Source organism: Mustelus asterias, chromosome 32 (assembly GCF_964213995.1).
Source record: "Mustelus asterias chromosome 32, sMusAst1.hap1.1, whole genome shotgun sequence".
Classification (NCBI taxonomy): Eukaryota; Metazoa; Chordata; class Chondrichthyes; order Carcharhiniformes; family Triakidae; genus Mustelus; species Mustelus asterias.
In genome coordinates this window covers 1,875,696-1,894,304 of record NC_135832.1, presented here as the reverse complement: position 1 = coordinate 1,894,304, position 18,609 = coordinate 1,875,696, and the positions used below count along the sequence as shown (strand labels likewise).

General features: G+C 42.3%; 1 protein-coding gene across 1 annotated transcript; it reads left to right on the top strand.

Moving 5' to 3' along the window:
* The first annotated feature begins 5,548 nt into the window (after positions 1–5,548).
* On the top strand, positions 5,549–17,363 carry LOC144481784 (uncharacterized). Its single transcript, XM_078200921.1, has 8 exons — positions 5,549–5,694; positions 5,967–6,293; positions 6,385–6,714; positions 10,687–10,788; positions 10,887–10,917; positions 11,141–11,193; positions 11,908–11,957; positions 17,166–17,363. The coding sequence occupies exons 1-8, from the start codon at positions 5,646–5,648 to the stop codon at positions 17,241–17,243; spliced, it is 1,020 nt and encodes a 339-aa protein (XP_078057047.1). The 5' UTR covers positions 5,549–5,645; the 3' UTR covers positions 17,244–17,363.
* Positions 17,364–18,609: the final 1,246 nt, after the last annotated feature.

The following is an 18,609-nucleotide window of genomic DNA, read 5'->3' as shown; positions in this document are numbered from 1 at the left end:
GTTCAGAGTCAAACACGCTGCTGTGGTTCTGGCGTCTCAGGAAGGCTGGACCAAGGAAGGACAGCATATTTCCTTCCCAAAAGGGCATGAGTGAGTCAGATGGGTATTAAACATTTAAGTGGATCGCTTCAAATACAGTGAAAATACATGCCACCTACTAAGAAGCCTTCCAAGGGACGGAACAACAGTTCATTGTCAACTGGAACGGTTAAGTGTAGTATCAAACTTCAGAAAAAGGAATACAACTGTGCAAAGACAGATGCCGGGGTTGGTGGTGGCGTTGGTGATGGTGGGAGGTGGGCGTGGCGGGTCTGAGGGTGGGGAGGGGGTAGCTGGATGACGGGGGGTGGGGGCGGGAGGTATGAGGTGGTGGATGGAATATTGTGCAGAATATGAATAACATAACGGATGATTAAAAGATTAAAATGAGACACAAATTAGAGAAGAATGTGAAGCGAGCTATAAACAATAAAAACAGTAAGATTAAAAAGATAATAAATCGTCTCAAAAATAGTTAACACATTGATTGCTCGTCTTATAGAAAGTGAGTCTTGTGGATTGGTAATGGCAATCAAGCATCTAACAGATGAATTGAACAAGTATTTTTCATCACGCTTCATGATCGAAGAATCAAGGTATGTGCTCGGTCATAGAAACCCAGAAAAAACGAAAAGAAAGGATGAAATAATGAAAATTACACTCCACAGAATATTGGAACTGAGTAAATTGTTGGAGTTCAGGTTGAGAAGTGCTCGAGACCTGATGGATTTCATTCTCACGTCTTAAAATAAATTGAAAGTGATGCATTTATTTTAATTCTTCCAAATCCCCACAGATTCTGGAGGAGCCCTATGTCATGGAAGATAGCATATGTTACTCCTATATTAAAAAATGTAGGGAGACCAAAACCAGGAAACTACGAGTTAACTTGCCATCTGTGATATAGAAAATGGGAGAAGATATTCCTAAATAAGTTAAAGGATGTTGCTTTGATAAGTTGAACGAAATCAGACTGGACCAACATGGTTTGTTGCAAGGGAAATCATATTCACTCACTTATTGTAGTTAATTGAGGAAATAACGCGCTCTGGATGAAGGGGGATCGGCTGATGTACTGTACTTCGATTTCCAGCAGATATTTGCTAAAGTACTATGATACCGTTTATTGCAGAAATTAAAAACTAAAGTTCTAACGGGAAGATATTGCACGGATAGAACATTGGCCGGCGAACAGAAAGCAGAAACGAGGGATAACTTGATCTTTTTCAGTTTGGAAATGTGCAAGTTTTGGTGTGCCACAGGGATCAGTGCTGTGATTTCATATGTGAATAATGTGGATCAAGGCAAGAAGGATGTTTGTTACATTTTACGATGATGCAGAGATGTGTTGGAAATTATGAACAGATTATATGGAAGCCAAAAATATAGGCAGTTAAAGCACGGATCTGGCAATTGGAACATAATGTGGTGGAAATGTAAAATGTGAAATTGTTAATTGTGGAAGGATGAGTTAAAATGAAGCACGTTACCTAAACGGTCGGACATTGCAGACCACTGAAGTGCAGAGAGTATCTGACTGCACTGGGGCATGAATGAATCAAATGCTAATATGCTTTTACAGCAAGTAATTAGTGAAGCAAATATAATGTTATCATGTATTGTGAGGGGAATTGTTTACAAAAGTTTGCAGGTTATGCTTCAGCTCGATAGGTTCCCGACAGACCACCATTGAAGTTTCGTGCCCATTTTTTATTGGCGATTGAAAATGCATTGAAAACCGTTCAAGGGTTCACTGGCCTAATGCCCACTTTATCTTATGAGTAAATGTTGGACTGGTTGGGCTCGAATCCACAAAAGTTGAGAAGGGTAAGAGCCTACTGCAGTGAAACGAATAATATCCTTAAGGTTCTTGAGTGAGTATGTGTCGAAAGGATGATTCTTTCCTTCTGGCAATCTAGGTATAAGGATCATCATTTAACATTAATGTGACGTTCTTTTAAAATGGAAATGAGGATTTCTTTTATTATATCACATCGTTGTGAGTATTTTGAACTCGCTTCCTGAAAATGGTTTGAAAGTCGAATCTTTGAAAATGTTAAAAGTAGCAATAGATAATGTAATTTAAAGCCAGTTGATAAGTTAGCTTTGTTAAGTGGGATGCAGAATTGAGGTTATTATCAGTTCAATCATGATTCTATTCATGATGGATCTGAGTCGAGAGGCTGGACAGCCTGATCCTGCTTGTTGTTGGTATGTTGGTATTCAAACAGTTTGGACGACGCTGACACTGGATTCCTCCTCGAGTGTCTCGAAGCAGAGATCGGAATTTAAGAACTGAATTAGAGAGCATTGAATTCAATCTCTCTGTGGGTCACTGGTGTTCGAAATTGTCATTCACGCAGATCAGTGCGGGATGCGTCAATGCATATATTTATGACTGATTTAGGGAGATTTTTTGATTCATAATGTCACTAAGGGGAGGTTCACAACAAAGTGGAGGAAAGGTCACAACAAGATTAGGCATGATCTCCTCGAGTGGCGGAGCAGGATCGAGGGACCGAGTGGCCTGTTCCTGCCCTATTTCATGTGACGAAACAGTCTTCCACCATTGGAAAAAAATATACTTTTGAAATATTAATTTAACTCAGAATAAATCAGAAAAGAATTTTTGAAACATTAAAACGTCTATACCATGGGGATGACTTGGGTGTGTGTATGTGTGGGGGGCGGTGGGGTAGTTTTGAATGACTCTTTTAGACAGTGAGACTGTCAATAATGAGCTTTCCAGAATGATTCATTTTTAGTTTTGCTTTGTGGGATCATTTCACTCGGTTTTCTGAAATAAGAAACTGCAACCCGTGTTTCAAAGTGATACAAGGTCATGAAAGCATTCAGTAAAATACCACTGCTGAGCATCAATATTCACCCAATCAACTACTACACGGAATCAAATCCCAATGAGGAAGAAGCACAGGAACCGGATCATCACGACGGTTCGAGCAAATGGTTAAAATACATGATACTGACAGAGAGAACAATTAGAAACTGCCACTGAGTCAAAGGATTATTGATAGAATTTCCTTAAGGGAAACATGAGCCAATTATCAACTCACAGCAGAAAGAATCCGTCCCGTGCAGTCTTTGAAAGTGTCGCAGGCATCCATATCAGTGAATGTTCAGGAGAGTGCTGAGGAATGGACGCTGGGAGGCAACAGTGTGTTACATTAATATGAACGTGAAGATCCCGGAAGAATTTATTACTGTCTGAATGGGGCCTTAAGTAAACAAATGATGTTGCACTTTACTGAGGGCATGGACTGGTTTGCAAAAATGCTTTACTTGACAAACGAAGAAGTGATTCACGAGAGCTTGCAGCAGAGAGCGGATCTCAGCAGCTTTGGCTGTGACTGCGGGTGTTAGCTGTGAACATCAAAATATTCCAACCACAGCCCATTCGGGGCTGTGCAAAACGCATAGAAGGGCGGAAATTGTTGACCAAGTTTGTGACCAATTTATAACGTTATGCTTGAGATGGAAAATTATGTTTGAAGCTTTCATTGGCTCTCTTGTTTTTGCAGTTGAGGTGCTTCACGTACGCAACTGTCCGCAGCGAGAAAGCAGTGAGACGAATGAAAGAGGGTTTTACTGCCTTGGATGCATTCAACGAAGCAGAGTACAGACGACTGGTGCATAATTAAACTTGTTAATAGTCTACAAGTCGATGTAATACCGGGTAAGAATGCAAACTGCCATGCCCGGAACTTGAATTAAAGTGAACCCACCATTATTCACAATCGCACAATCCTTTCATCAGCGGCCCACTGGAATTGCTCAAAACACGGCAACAGCACAGAAAATCTATCACATTCTGGAAGAAGGCAGCAATAGCATAAGGCATATGGGTGCACCAGATCCTCCAATTGCACACCTAGCCGTACAGCAACGTGATTCGCCCCTTCATCGCTGTTTCCTTGTTGACGCTCGGTCAAAATCCTGGAACTGTCACTCTAAAAGCATTGTTGGATTATCCACACGTGTGGACAATAGTGGTCAAGAATGCAGCTCCTGATCGCCTTCTTCAGGGGAAATTAGGAATGGACAAGCGATAGTCACATCCGATAAACGAATCGATATTAATTAGTTGTCTTTTGCTTTTATAAAACGATAAAAAGTCACCGGGCACATGCTTTTTCAACCCCCTACTGCCCGGTTGATTTCCTGTGCTGTCCTTTGTCATTACAACATCAAGGAGGTTTTCTCTTCCCATCATGTGTTTAATCTCCTCTGAGAAATATTTTAATTGAATCCTGACCGTCTGATTTGTGAAGACTTGTCTATTTCAATAGAAATTTCGACCACCAGAAACCTTTATTGCCGTTCAAACTAACAGATGACAGGCAAGGGATAATTTCCCCAATGTATTCCGCGTTTACAATCGAGGCTTAATTGTGGTTTCTTTTTGAAAATCATGTCCACTGTTATTCCCAAATGGAAAAACATTTTAATAGGTTACTTACGGGGAATGCAAGACGATTCTGCCTCTGTTATTTAAAATGCAGAAACTCACTCTCCAACAGTCTGTGGGCGCACGATCACCTTTCAGAATCTAAAAAAAAACAGCTCAAACAGAGGCCGCGGGTTCTGGGCTGTCTAAAAAGCTGATTAAATGATTGGTTTATAGGCTGTGTCAATACTTTCAAATGTTAGACAACATTTGTTGAACGTGTTCATGATATTGACGAGAAACATACAAATTAAGCTAATCAGTTTATATATATTTTTTGTTTATTGGAAGCAGATTTGAATCCTTAGAGGAACTGTGATTGTGCAAAGAATTGAAACACTGACAAAGTGCATTCACAATAATTCAAGATTGATAGCAGGGCTGAGATACACACAAAAAAAACAGGGGTGAACAGATTGGGTCTCGATTAACTAAATAAGAGAATGCTGAGGGACGACCTGATAACTGTATTAAAATGGATTAACACAGTAAGAAGTTTAACAACACCAGGTTAAAGTCCAACAGGTTTATTTGGGAGCAAAAGCCACACAAGCTTTCGAAGCTCTAAGCCCCTTCTTCAGGTGAGTGGGAATTCTGTTCACAAACAGAACTTATAAAGACACAGACTCAATTTACATGAATAATGGTTGGAATGCGAATACTTACAACTAATCCAGTCTTTAAGAAACAAAACAATGGGAGTGGAGAGAGCATCAAGACAGGCTAAAAAGATGTGTATTGTCTCCAGACAAGACAGACAAGTCTTGTAAATTGAGTCTGTGTCTTTATACGTTCTGTTTGTGAACGTATAAAGTGTCTCGACAATATTCAGCATACATCAGTTCAGCTTTTATTCAGTCGCGTACTCTGAAATCCACCCATTCAACTTTAGTTCGACATTCTGCTCCTGGCACACTGTGACGTACAGAGGTTGACCACACTGTGCAAAATTAATGTTGCAATCACCCGGACACGGCACGCAGAAAAGTGTCATACTTTCCACAGCACAGCCCATCATTGTTTCCATTGCACCTGAAAGGGCAGCAAGTCAATTGAACTGAGCTCAGGTCAGGCTGCGGCAACTCCAACTGCAGTAACAACTCAGTGAGAGCAACAACAGGGGACACTCACCCGCCTGACTATGGCCAAGCCATGGGTAACACTGATAATGATTTTCCAAGGGGTTTACGGTAAGACCTGGGTGACAATTTTCATTGAAAACATTTTAAATGGTAATCAGCCACGTTGAGATTTTGCCGAGCTAAAACCCTGACCCAGTCATCACGTGAAGTCGTTTGACCTGATCATCAAAAACGAAATTGAAGAATAAGCCTAACCAACAATGATCATGGACAATAATGAGATTGTTATTATATTGAAGACGTAGATTATTTTTCTTAAAGCAGCTACGTGATCATCCCCAGCATGCGTGTTTAGATAACAATAATTTCTCTATTTGCAGAATTATGTTCCTCTCTGTCTCAGAGTCCCTTCGCTATGACAGCTGAAGTCGGCCAGAATTTAGAATTATTCTGCCACTTCATTTACGAAGTGGAATTGGTGTCGAGCTTCGCTTGGTTCAACCAGCGTGTGGGTGAAGGGCCTATGCCAATAGATACTACTTCCTGCACTGGGGATGATTGTAAGTTTATTTCTAAAAAAGGGAATCAGGAAAATGTATTGATTCTGGAAATGCGTAATATCCAAGTGAATGATTCGGGAACCTACTACTGTGCTCATGTAGCTAGCTATGCACAGCCCCAGAAGGCAGTGACACTACTGGTTGGAGGTAAGAGAGCTCGGAAAATTAATTCGGATTATACACAGTATTATCATTGTGTGTAAATTATATCATTAACTATGTCCAAATCATTGTCCAGATAGTTCCACCAACAAGTCGGCTGTGCTGGTATTTGTCCCTCCGGGTGAACTGGATTTGAATGATGCCGTGCTCTTAGTGTGTTTGGTCAGTGAAATCTCTTCCAACCGGATTGCTATTTTCTGGAATATTTCGGGCCTTGTCACTCATGGATGGAGCGATCCCGGGACAATGGCGGGTGACGGGACATACAGCATCAGAAGTCACATCATAGTGTCGAGTGAAACATGGAGAAGTGGTGGTGTCTGTACTTGTATTGCTCAACTGGGGACTCCAGGGATATATTGGACAAAAAGTGTGTCGTCCCCCAAAACAGCAGCGACTGACACAGGTGAGTTCCAGGGATCGGTTCTGAGAGCTTTGTTGTTTGTAGTGCATATAAATGATTTGGAGGAGCACGTAGCTGGTCTGAATAGAAAGTTCGCAGACGACAAAAACATGGTGGAGTTGCAGATAGTGTAGAGGATTATCAGAGGATAGAGCAAGTCATTGACTGGTTGTAGAATTGGGCGGGGAAATGGCAGATGGAGTTTAATCTGGACAAATGTGAGGTTATGCATTTTGGAAGGTCCGATGAATGTCGGTATTATAGAGTATATGGTAGAACCCTTAGGATTATTGCCAGGCAGAGATATCTGAGCGCACATGTCCAGCGATCACTGAAAGTGGCAAACCAGGTGGATAAGGAGGTTAGGAAGGCATACATCATGCTTGACTTCATCGGTCGGGGCATTGAGTATAAGAATGGGCAGGTCATGCGGCAGCTGTACAGAAGGTTAGTGAGGCCCCATCTGGAACATCGTGTAGATAACTGGTCGCCATTCTACCAGAAGGATGTCGATGCTTTGGGGAGGGAGCAGAAGAAGTTTACCAGGATCGTGCCTGGCCTGGAAGGTATTAGCTGTGAGGAGAGGTTGGATCAACTCGGTTAGTTCTCACTACAAAGACAGAGGTTGAGGGGCGAACTGATAGTGGTTTGGAGGATCATGAACGGCATGGACTGTGTGGATAGTCAGATGCTCTATCCCATGGTCGAAAAGTCAAGTCCGAGGGGACATAGGTTTGAGGTTCATGGGGAAAAGGTTAGCGGAGAAGTGCGAGGCAAGTATTTTGCACAGAGGGTGCTAAGTGTCTGGAACGTGCTGCCTGGGATGCAGTGGGAGCAGATACGAAAGCGCTATTTAAGGGGCATCATGATGAATAAAGGAATGGGATGCAGATGGAAGCAGACAGACTCCGTAAGTGCATACGGGTTTAGTTTAAGCTGACATCATGATTGGCATAGGCTTGCAGGGCCGACGGGCCTGCTCCTGTGCTGTACTCCTCTCTGTTCTTTGTCGTGTTTCACAATGATTGTTGAAATTCAAGTTATTATCAGTTGGAGTAATGCAGTAGAATGTAAGCACCTGAAGTCCTTCAATTAAGCACAGGAGCGAGGCAACTAATATTTCTCCAGCGCCCTGTCATTTATTCCCTTCACTCAGAATATATTTATGTTATTGGAAGCTGCTTTTGAATCAGCCTGCACACCTTCTTTCAGACAGTGGATTTTGTAACTGATTCTATACTGGATGCGCTTTACACGCAGGCAATAATGAAGAATAGAAGCTGTTTGTAACAACAGGCTTGTTTTCTAACACCGTCATTCATTTTTATTTTTAATTTCCAGAATCTAATTTCACACGCTTAAAATTCTGCGTAAAATATGTTTGAAGTTCCGTTTTACTTTCTGGTATGTGCATTATTTTGGAACATTCCAATCAGGTTCTAAACCTTCAAAAAAAATCGATTTTGAGAGTTCCCAAGTTTACTATTCCGAAAATCAATATTGATGGAACTGGCTCTTTTTGTGCACAAATCATTGAATGGAGCAGGATGGTTACTAAAGAATACAGTTTACCAAGCATTAGAAAAAGGAGCAGTGAGTTCAACAAGAAGCAAGTAATGATCAACGCTTACAGTACTCTGTGTTGTCTCAAATCAGGGCACAACATGTTATGAAAAATATGAGGTCCTTGGAAACAGTGCAGAAAAGTGTCATGAGGATGGCGCCAGGAATGAGGAAATTACGTTGTGTGCGTTAGGTCGCGTACTGCACAGTTCGCTTTGGAGAATGGAATGTTGTGAGAGTTTCGGAAGTGGGGCTTCCAGATGATGAGTGGTGTGGACATGGTAGACAGAGAGAGACTATTCTTCATGATCGAAAGTTATGGAACCAGAGGGCAGAAATCTTTTGGAATTGCAGAGAAATAAACAGCAATATGGTGAAGAAGCCTTCTGTAGTGATAATGTTCTTCATTTCGAATGCACTGCTTGAGGGTGAGGCAGTACAACGACAGCTTTCAAAAGAGAATTAGCGAGTGATCTGAAAAGGAAGGAATTGCTCGGTGACGAGAAAAGGCAGGAGAGTGGGACTAAGTGGGATGTTCTTACAGAGAAAACAACAACACAATGGGCTGAATGGCCTGCTTTTATGCAGGAATCATTCCATGTTTCATTTTGTTGTTCGAGATGGGAAGGTAAAATGCAAGTGTTGCTGAAAGATAAATGGATCCTCGATGCATCCTGAGTAATCGAGTCCAGAAACAAGGGGAGTTATTTTATGCTAACCAGTCACGGACAAGTTTGCAAGGTGGTCGATAGTTCAGTGCACCGCTTTTTGGGGAAGGATGTGAAAGATGGAGAGAAGGTGCAGAGAGGAATTAACGCTATTGGGCAACTTCAGCAAATGTGGGGAGACTGGAGAAAATGGGATTGTAGTCCTTAAAACAGAGAAGATTATGTGCTTCATATAATCGCGAGATTGATTAAGCAGGAGAAAGAAACGATGCCTATTGGCAGGAGGTCAGTAACAAAAGAGACACAGATTGAAGAAAATTGGCAGAAAAAAACAGGGAAGATGAGGAGATTGATTGCTTCACAGTGAGTTTTCCGATCTGGAGCATTTCTGAAAGGGCGATCAGAGCATTGTTGATGGTAACTTTCACAAGGGGACTTGCATAAATCCTCAAAGGGGAAAAGTGCACGAGACCATCCGGTAAATGCCACAAAATGATGGAGCCTCGTTAGACGGATTGTTCAAAATGCCGAGACCAAAAAAGTCAGTTTGTTTCATTCTGTGACTGTCTTTTCAAATAAGACATTCACACAATGTTTTCATCATTCAAACTGATGCAATCTGAACGAGAAACCATCCTGACAGAGCTGTCTGATATTTGATCTGAAGGAGCAAACAGTATGTCATTTATTCCAATCGTTGCTATCGCATTTCATTATCATTTGAAATTTATTTCCGGTTTCACACCCGAGTTTCAGACAACAAAATTTAAATTGGAAAAGTTCATCAATTGTGATTCCAAGAAAATTGTTACCCGACTGTTGTGAGGTTCAATAAGTTAATTTCAAATTAAGTATTCGAATGTTAGAATTTGGTGTTTATAAAATTATTTAAAAAGAAAGTAAAACGCGAAGGGGAAAGCATTGCATTAATCGGTTAAAAAGGTGGCGATTTTGTGTGTGTTTAGAAAGTTAAAAAAAAACATGCAGGATCATATGGGGTCCCTGAATGGAACATTTTTTTATCGAAGGACCAGGCACGAACGTTGCCAGGGCAACAAAGAGGCTTTTGATATTTTTTTAAAAATTCTGCCAAACACTCTAAATCATGCACTTGAAAACCAGCAACGCATTAGATTTAAATGTGATTGTTTTGGCAACGTGGCACTAATCCTATTGTAGGAGATGCCGCCATGTCATTGCAGGTATAAAAGAAGAGTCAGTGGGACAAAAAGTGGAGAAAGCAACTCCCATTTGCCCCAGACGTGTCTCAAGGGGAATTCTCATCTCGATAGAAAAGGCACCAAAGTCGACAAAGATTTCAGACAGAAGAATCAATAGAGAAAGCGGAGAATATTCTGGAAGACGCCAAACCTGGTTGTAATCGAGAGAGTGATTAAATTCTATTTTTTGTTAATAAGTGGGAGTTGTACTCATATAAAGAGAATTCCATTAGATTTGAGTTTTATTCGGTTCATTAATAGTTTAGTTAACCTGTTCATTGTTTGTTAGATTTTTTAAAAATCGTTGCTTGTTGACTTTCGAGAGTGTTAGGTATTTTGATTTATCCACTAAAAGTTGCTCAAGAGTCAATCACAAAACTTCACGCACACTTACAACGATAATGAGGCGAGCTAATCCTCTTTGAGTCGTTTGGTATTAGTTCTCTGAGGGGGGAGGGTGGGGGGATCCACCTCCGTTTTATAACGTTGACCCATGACAGTTTCTCAGTGTTTTCTCTCTGCAGGATGGTGCAGTCTGAAACATCCCATTGCCATAACAGTCCTGGTGATTCTGATTCTCCTCTTGGTCCTTCTGTCCATCTGGGTTTGCAAAAGCGACAGAACAGGTGAGAGTTAATGTTTAGAATGACATTGGCGTTTTTGTTTGTCCAATGTGATTCTCATCATGTTGTTTAATATTGCTAACTGCAGTTTATTCTTGCAGGAGGACGCAGCAAGGAAATCCATAATGAAAAGTGAGTAACATAACCATTTGCACAGTGCGTCAAGAGCACCCTCTCGGTATTTAGCACTGTGAAATCCCATTCAGCTTCAACACTGATTCTCATGTTATGGTTTTGCATGCTGCCTGCTATTTATGGACCTACACTAAAACCGTTCGGAAATACTTTTCTAAACAAATTCTGACATCTGGGTCAGGACGAGCACAACATCTTAATACATTTTGTCCTTATCCAGTGTTACGTTGGCAGAAACAACATCACGACGGGCGCGGAAAGAGCGGCAAACAGGTGAGTTGCTTTGAAATGTTGGCATAGATTAAACATCAAATATGGGAAACTCAAAAATTGAAAAAGGCATTTCCTGCCGTAAAAAATACGTTCTTCATTCAATCTGTTCGCTATTGGTCCCATTATGCCAACAATGCACCAGTGGGTCAGTGAAGACATACATGGTGACAAATTGGTCTCCTTTAAGTATTGCTTGACAAGTGGTGTATTGAGTTCACGAGCCTTCTTTGGATGTTTTTCCCATTGAAATGTGGGGACAATTGATACAATGTGCCATTGGCACATTAAATGATAGTTGGTTCCCTATGTCCAAAATCATAGAATCCCCACAGTGCCGAAGGAGGCCATTCGGCCCATCGGGTCTGCACCGACAGCAATCCCACCCAGGCCCTCTCGCCGTCACACAGAATATTTATGCCACTAATCCCCCTAACCTACGCACCCTGGGACACTGAAGGGCAATTTAGCATGGCCAATCAACTTATCCTGCAAATCATTGAAATGTGGGAGGAACCAAGAGCATCTGGAGGAAACCAACGCAGACACGAGGATAATGTGCAAATTCAGGCAGTCAGCCAAGCCGGGAATCGAACCAGGTCCCTGGAGCAGTGAGGAACCAGTGCTAACCTATGTGTCACTGTGCCACCCTAATTAAATATTAAATAGTCAGATTAGGAAAATATTCAAATTTAAATCTGAAACTTCAATTCACAGGTTATCATGGTCAAACACAGACACTGGGAAGGCAAGACGGTACATCACGGGTAAGTGTAATGCATATGTTGTAATGTTGACTGGAATATTGCTGATTTTATAGGAATAAAGTGAAGGACATCCCATGCTGTATATATCATACGGTAAACAGAACGCAAGTCTGCCCAAAACTTTTAAATTTGTTTCAAATCACAATCCTTCTTCTGAACTGGAACCTTTATCTCTCCCTTTGCCTCCCTTTCATCAGATCATACATTAATGTTCTGCTTAGACTATCTCCGTCAGACATTACAGAGGATTCCCAGCAATTCCAAAAATGCATGGCCTACCTTTTACTATTTTTTCACTTTACTTCTCTCTTGAGTGTGTCTCGTCTCCATTCCCTCAACTCCCAGATTCCTCCCATCCACACGTTCACGCTTCCCTGTAAACCCACAACCACTACCATTGGAATGAAGATAAGACCAAACATATTGTAGCTTTATAAACAATTGAAACATGTTTTGGTTAATTCGACAAAAGAGAATTAGCGAGAACGAACGGGAGAGACCGAGCCTGAGAAAAGAGCAAGAGAGAGAGAGAGAGGGAAATAGAAGCGATAATACTTGTGTGCATGCGGCTGCGTGCAAATATTCTTTGCATCCGTATTTTGATTTTGATTTGATTTGATTGATTTGAAACTGCCACATCTATCAGTATACAGTGAAACTTACTGTTTCTTGCGCACCATATGGACAAAACATGCCGTTCACAGATATGGAAAGGAAAGAGTGCAGAAAGTGGTGTTACAGATTTAACTGGGGTGGAGCGAAATATGAACTTAATGTGAGGTAGGCCATTCAAAAGTCTGATGTCAGCAGGGAAAACTTTGTTCTTGAGTCGGACTCAAGTGAGTGTGTGAGACTCTATGTGCGTATGTTTGTGTGTGATTGTGTGTGTGTGTGAGAGAGAAAGAGAGAGAAAGAGAGATAGTGAGAAGGGCGGGTAGAGATCATGCTTTGTGTGTGTGAGACCTGTATACTCCATTACCTTTTAAACAGAGGCCTACATTCTATTTGCCATTGCCTGATGAACTTGCATGCTGGATTTCTGTGATTTATGCATGAAGCTCGAAGCCTCACAGTGCTGAAGGTTTCTGTTGTCTTTATCCACTTAAATAATATTCAGATCCTGTATTCTTCCCAACACAGTGCATAAATTTACATTGCCCTCCGTTAAATATAATCTGTTTGTGTGTGCAGGCATAAGTGGTGGTGTCTATGCATCTGTATGAATGAGTGAGACTGTGTGTGAGGGGAAATCTGTGCTTGAGTATATGTGTGTTCGCATCTATATGGGTGTGTTCTGTGTGAGACTGCGTGTATGCGTTTGTGTGTGCATCTGTATTTAGGTGCATATCTGAATCTATTTTGATATGCGAGTGCACTCGTGTGTGTGTGTGTGTGTGTGTGTGTGTGTGTGTGTGTGTGTGAGTGTGTGTGTGTGTGTGTGTGTGTGATATTGAGTCTTGATTACTGGGCAGCTCCCGGCTCTCTCCCTGTCGCCAACCCTCTCATGCATCTGCGCTGCAAGATCAAATGTGTGAGTCACAACTACAGCGACTTGGTAAGAATTTCAGGTCTGAATGCCACGACAAGTCTTAGTGTTAGCATAAGGTGTGAGGCGAGGGTGTGGTGTGGGGATAAAAAAAGAGCGTCGAGATAAGACGAATTTTCAGGACCGCTATGTGGAACTAATGGATTGTCACATGAATCATTGCTCGGGCTACATTTATTTGCAATATACATTCATGAGCATGACTAGAAAAGTGAATTGACTCAAATCAAGTTGGTGGATCACCCCAAAATGAATGCATTGCAAAAGTTAATGATGACGGAAATACTATACAGAGGGATATACAGAGGTTAAATGACTGGTAGAAAAGCGATAAATGATATTTAACGTAGGGCAATGCAAAGGTGATTGAAAGTGCGATGGAAAGAATACAAGAGATGAGTATTATCTCAGTGGATAAAGAAAACAGAAAGCTGCAGCACTGAGAGAATTCGGAGCTCACGAACGAATCACAAAACTCTAGCATGCACGTTCATCAGGTAATCGCAAGTAGAATGTTGGCCTCTGTTTCAAAGGGAATGGATCATAAAAATGTGCAAAATTTCTTAAATTGTGCAATACTCTAGTTAGACCAGAGCTGGAGTAATGAACACTTCTGATCCCCATAACGAAGAAACAAATACGCTGACACTGGATGCAGCGCATAGAAGATTCGCTTGATTGATCGCAGGTATGGAGGTATTTCCGTCTGAGGAGAGGTTGATCCGTTGGGTCGGTACACAATGGCATTCAGGAGAGTGAGAAGATCTCATCGGAAGAAGTCGCCCAAGTAATGCAGAGATAAAGGAGATGAAGGAGATTTCTTCTCTCACAGGGTTGTGAAACTGTGAAATGATTTAGTGCACAGAGGAGTAAAGTTTGGATGGAAACATATATTGAGAGCTGAGGGAGACAGATTGTTCGTCAGAAAGGGGATTATGAGTAGGGTGATAAGGTTGTAAAACAGATTTGAGGATTATCACATCAAATTTCAACCAATGAAATCGACACTCTGCAGCCCTTCTGCATCCAGTCCCAATTTGTGATGGATAATTAAGCAACTCGCTGGTGGAGGAGGCTCCAGAAATACCGAAGTATTCAATGAAGGGGAAGGGAGGAACCCAACCCTGGAAAAGGTAAGGCGGCACGGTAGCACAATGCTTAGCACTGCTGCTTCACAGCTCCAGGGACCTGGGTTCGCTTGGGTCTCTGTCTGTGTGGAGTTTGCATATTCTCCTCGTGTCTGTGTGGGCTTCCTCCGGGTGCTCCGGTTTCCTCCCACAGTCCAATGATATGCGGTTTAGGTTGATTGGCCATGCTAAAGTTGCCCCTTAGTGGACTGGCATGCGTAGGTTAGAGGGATTAGCGGGTAAAGATGTCGGGATATGGGATAGGGCCTGGGTTGTATTGTGGTCGGCGCAGACTCGATGGGCGAAATGGTCTCTTTCTGCACTGTAGGGTTTCTATGATTCTATGATTCGCAACCCTCATCCAAAAATGTCGAGTGGATAATCATTTTGGCCTCCTCTCGGGACCCCCTTCTTTGCAGATGTCAGTCTTCAGCCAATTCAATTTACTGTCCTTGATTACAATAAGCAGCATTGGATACTGCAAGGGCTATCGGCATGACGATGGTGCGGCTATAACACTGAGCCACTCTGCTTTTGAGGTTGTTGCAACCCTAGCCAAGCTATTCCATTAAAGCTGCCACACTGGCATTGACACTTAAGATTGAAGATTGTCCCGTTATGCCCTGTCCATAGGAAAAAGGACACATACAACCCAGCCAATTACTGCGCCATCAGTTTACACTCGATCAAAAGTAAAGTGTTTGAACGGGTCAACAACAGTGCTACTAAGCGGCATTTAATCAACAATAACCTACTCATGGACACTCAGTTTGGGTTACTGTAACGCCCCCCAACTCTTCACTTCATGAGAACCTTGGTTTAAACATAGACAAAGGAGCTCACCAACAGTGCTATGGTGACAAGAGAATGATTTGCCTTGATATGAAGGCATCATGCATCCGAATATAACACCAAGGAGCCCGAGCAAAAATCGATGTAGCACGATGGCACAGTGTTAGCACTGCTGCCTCACAGCGCTAGGTTCCTGGGTCCAATTCCGGCTTAGGGAGACTGCCTGTGGAGTTTCTGCTTTCTCGCTGTGTCTGCGTGGCTTTTCACAGGGTACTCCTGTTTCCTCCCACACTCTAAACATGTGCGATTTGGTGGATTGGCTGTGTTAATTTGCTGCTTAGTGCCAGGGGGACGAGAAGAGCAAATACGTCGTGTTGTTGGAATGAGGCCATGTGGGATTCTGGCCGGTGCAGACTCGATGGGCCGAATGCCCTCCTTCTGATCTGCGGAGATACTATTATTCAAACTGGATTGAATAGGAATTTTGATTCAACACTCTGCTGGTTGGAGTCACACCTGGAGTTCTAAGTTCTGGAGTCTTATCTGCAGGGTGTCACTGCAGAAGTTCCAATGGGTTCGTATCTTAGGCCCAAACATCTCCAGCGATTTCATTGATGACCTTCCTTCCATCAAAATGCCATAAGTAGTGAATTTCACTGATGACTGCACTATGTTCAGCAGTGATCCTGGCTCCTCAACCCTGGAATAATTCCATGTCCATGCACAGTATAACACGGACAATATCTAGGCTTGAACTGACAAGTATCAAGTAGCATTCGCATCAGAATTCGCATCAGAGAAGTGCGAGGCAGTGACCATCTCGAACATGAGTAGAGAGAATCATCTCCCGCTATGAACATCCGGAGGTTAACATTGACTAGCAAGTGAATTGGCTCGCCATATTGGCGACAAGAGCCACTCAAAGCCAGAACATCTGCGGCGAGTAACTCACCTCCTCACTCCACGAAGCCTGTCCACCACCAAAGAGGCAAAATTCGGACTTATGATGGAATACGCACCACTTGCCTGGATGAGTGCAGCTCCAACAACACTCAAGAAGCTCGAAATCATCCAGTCCACTCTAAAAGTCGAAGCAATGTGAAAATTTACCAGAATCATTGAACAGAATCAACAAGTTTCGTTCAGCACAACCTTCCAAACTGAGGGCCACTGCCATTGCGAAGGAAAAGGACAGCAGATTGCTTAGAACAGTGCCAAGCTGATCTTGTTCTCCAAGTCATTCGCTATACTAACTTGGTAATATACCGCCGTTCCTTTCCTGATGCTGTATGAAAATCCTGGAATTCTCTCCTGAAAGCACGGCCAGTGTATTGACACCTCAGGAATGCAACAGTTGAAAAAATCAGTTCCCCATCAGCTGCTCAAGTGAAGCTATGAGTGATAAACGGTGATTGAGGCTGAGAAGTCCACATACCATAAACAATTTTTAAAAAGTCATGATCTTCCGGAATGGCGGGCAGACTCAAAGAGTAAAATGATCTACTTCTGCTGGTATCTCTCGATTTTATGGGCTTATGCTTAAATGAGGGTATTGAAACAGATTGAACATTAACATTCAAAACACAGCTGGTTAATTAATAGAAGGAAATTAATTGCTGACTGATTTGAGGAATGATAAGACTGCATCGTTAAATGTTTTTTTTTTAAATTTGGAATGCAGATCAGGATGGTATCACCTGTTTTCTAATTATTGTCAACGTTAACGTTTAATATGTTTCCCAGTCACAGGATGGACCTCTCTACGCCTCGCTGGATTTGGTTGCATTGGAACATAGATCAAAAAAGGCAAGCCGAAGATGAGAATCGAATAGTTTCTCCGGGGTGAATTGTCGAGGAGACAGCATGTGTAAAACAATACTTTGCTTTGTGGAAATAAAAATGGAGCAATGGAGTCTCCCATAAAACAGCTGAACTATCCCCACGTATTCGCCAAAGTTTGGTCTTATTATTCATCGTGAATGATTCAGCTTCGGGTATCCCAGTACCGTTTGGGATAGTCTGTTGAAGCTTTCAAAAGCATTTAACAATGTCAAGGGACTTCGCAGAGTTTTCCTGAAAACTTTCTGCTGATTGTGTAGCTCCAGTTACTGACATGTTTTATTATTTAGTGTCACATGTCAAATTACCAAGGAAAGCGCAGCACAGGAACAGGCCATTCTGCCGACCAAGCCTGCACGGGCATACAATGCATTTCGAAACTGCAGACCTGTTGCCTCTGCGAGGTCTTATCCCTCCATTCCTTCCACATTCATGCGTTTGTAAAGATGCCTCGTAAACGTTGATATTGTATCTGCTGCTGCATCGCCTCTGGCAGCGCATTCGAGACACTGACCACCCTCGTTGTTGAAAACAACTCTGCCACTTCTCGTTTCAAAAAATCACCTTTTTACCTTAAATCTATGTTCCCTGGTACTTCGCATTTCTACCCTCGTGAAAAGAATCCTCCACGATCTACTCTATCCATGCCTCTCATAATTTTGTAGAGTCACATAAACATATCACAACATATGAAATATAAGTAGGAGTCGGTAATTCGGCCCTTCGAGCCTCCTCAATTTTGATCATGGCCGATCATCAAAAGTAATATCCGAATTGTTTAACCATCTATCAGGTTGCCCCTCAGCCTCCGAAGTTCAAGCGAAAGGAATCAGGTTTGTCCAAACTTTCCTCATGACTAATGCCCTCCAAACCAGGCAACATCCTAGTGACCCTTTTCTGTACCCTGCCTAAAGTCTCCATATCGTTCTGTTAGTGTGGCGACCAGAACTGTGCAGAATTTTTCAAATGGGGCCGAACTAAGCTTTATGAAGCTGTAAAATGACTTGCCATTTTTCTACGCTATGCCCCGACCAATAAAGTAAGAAGTCTGACAAGACCAGGTTAAAGTCCAACAATAAAGGCAGCATGCCATAGGTCTTTTTGACCACATAGAATCATAGAAACCCTACAGTACAGAAAGAGGCCATTTGGCACATCGAGTCTGCACCGACCACAATCCCATCCAGGCCTTACCCCCATATACCTCTAACCTACGCATCTCAGAATTGTAAGGGGAAATTTTAGCATGGCCAATCAACCTAACCCGCACATCTTTGGACTGTGGGACGAAACCGGAGCACTGGGAGGAAACCCACGCAGACACAAGGAGAATGTGCAAACTCCACAC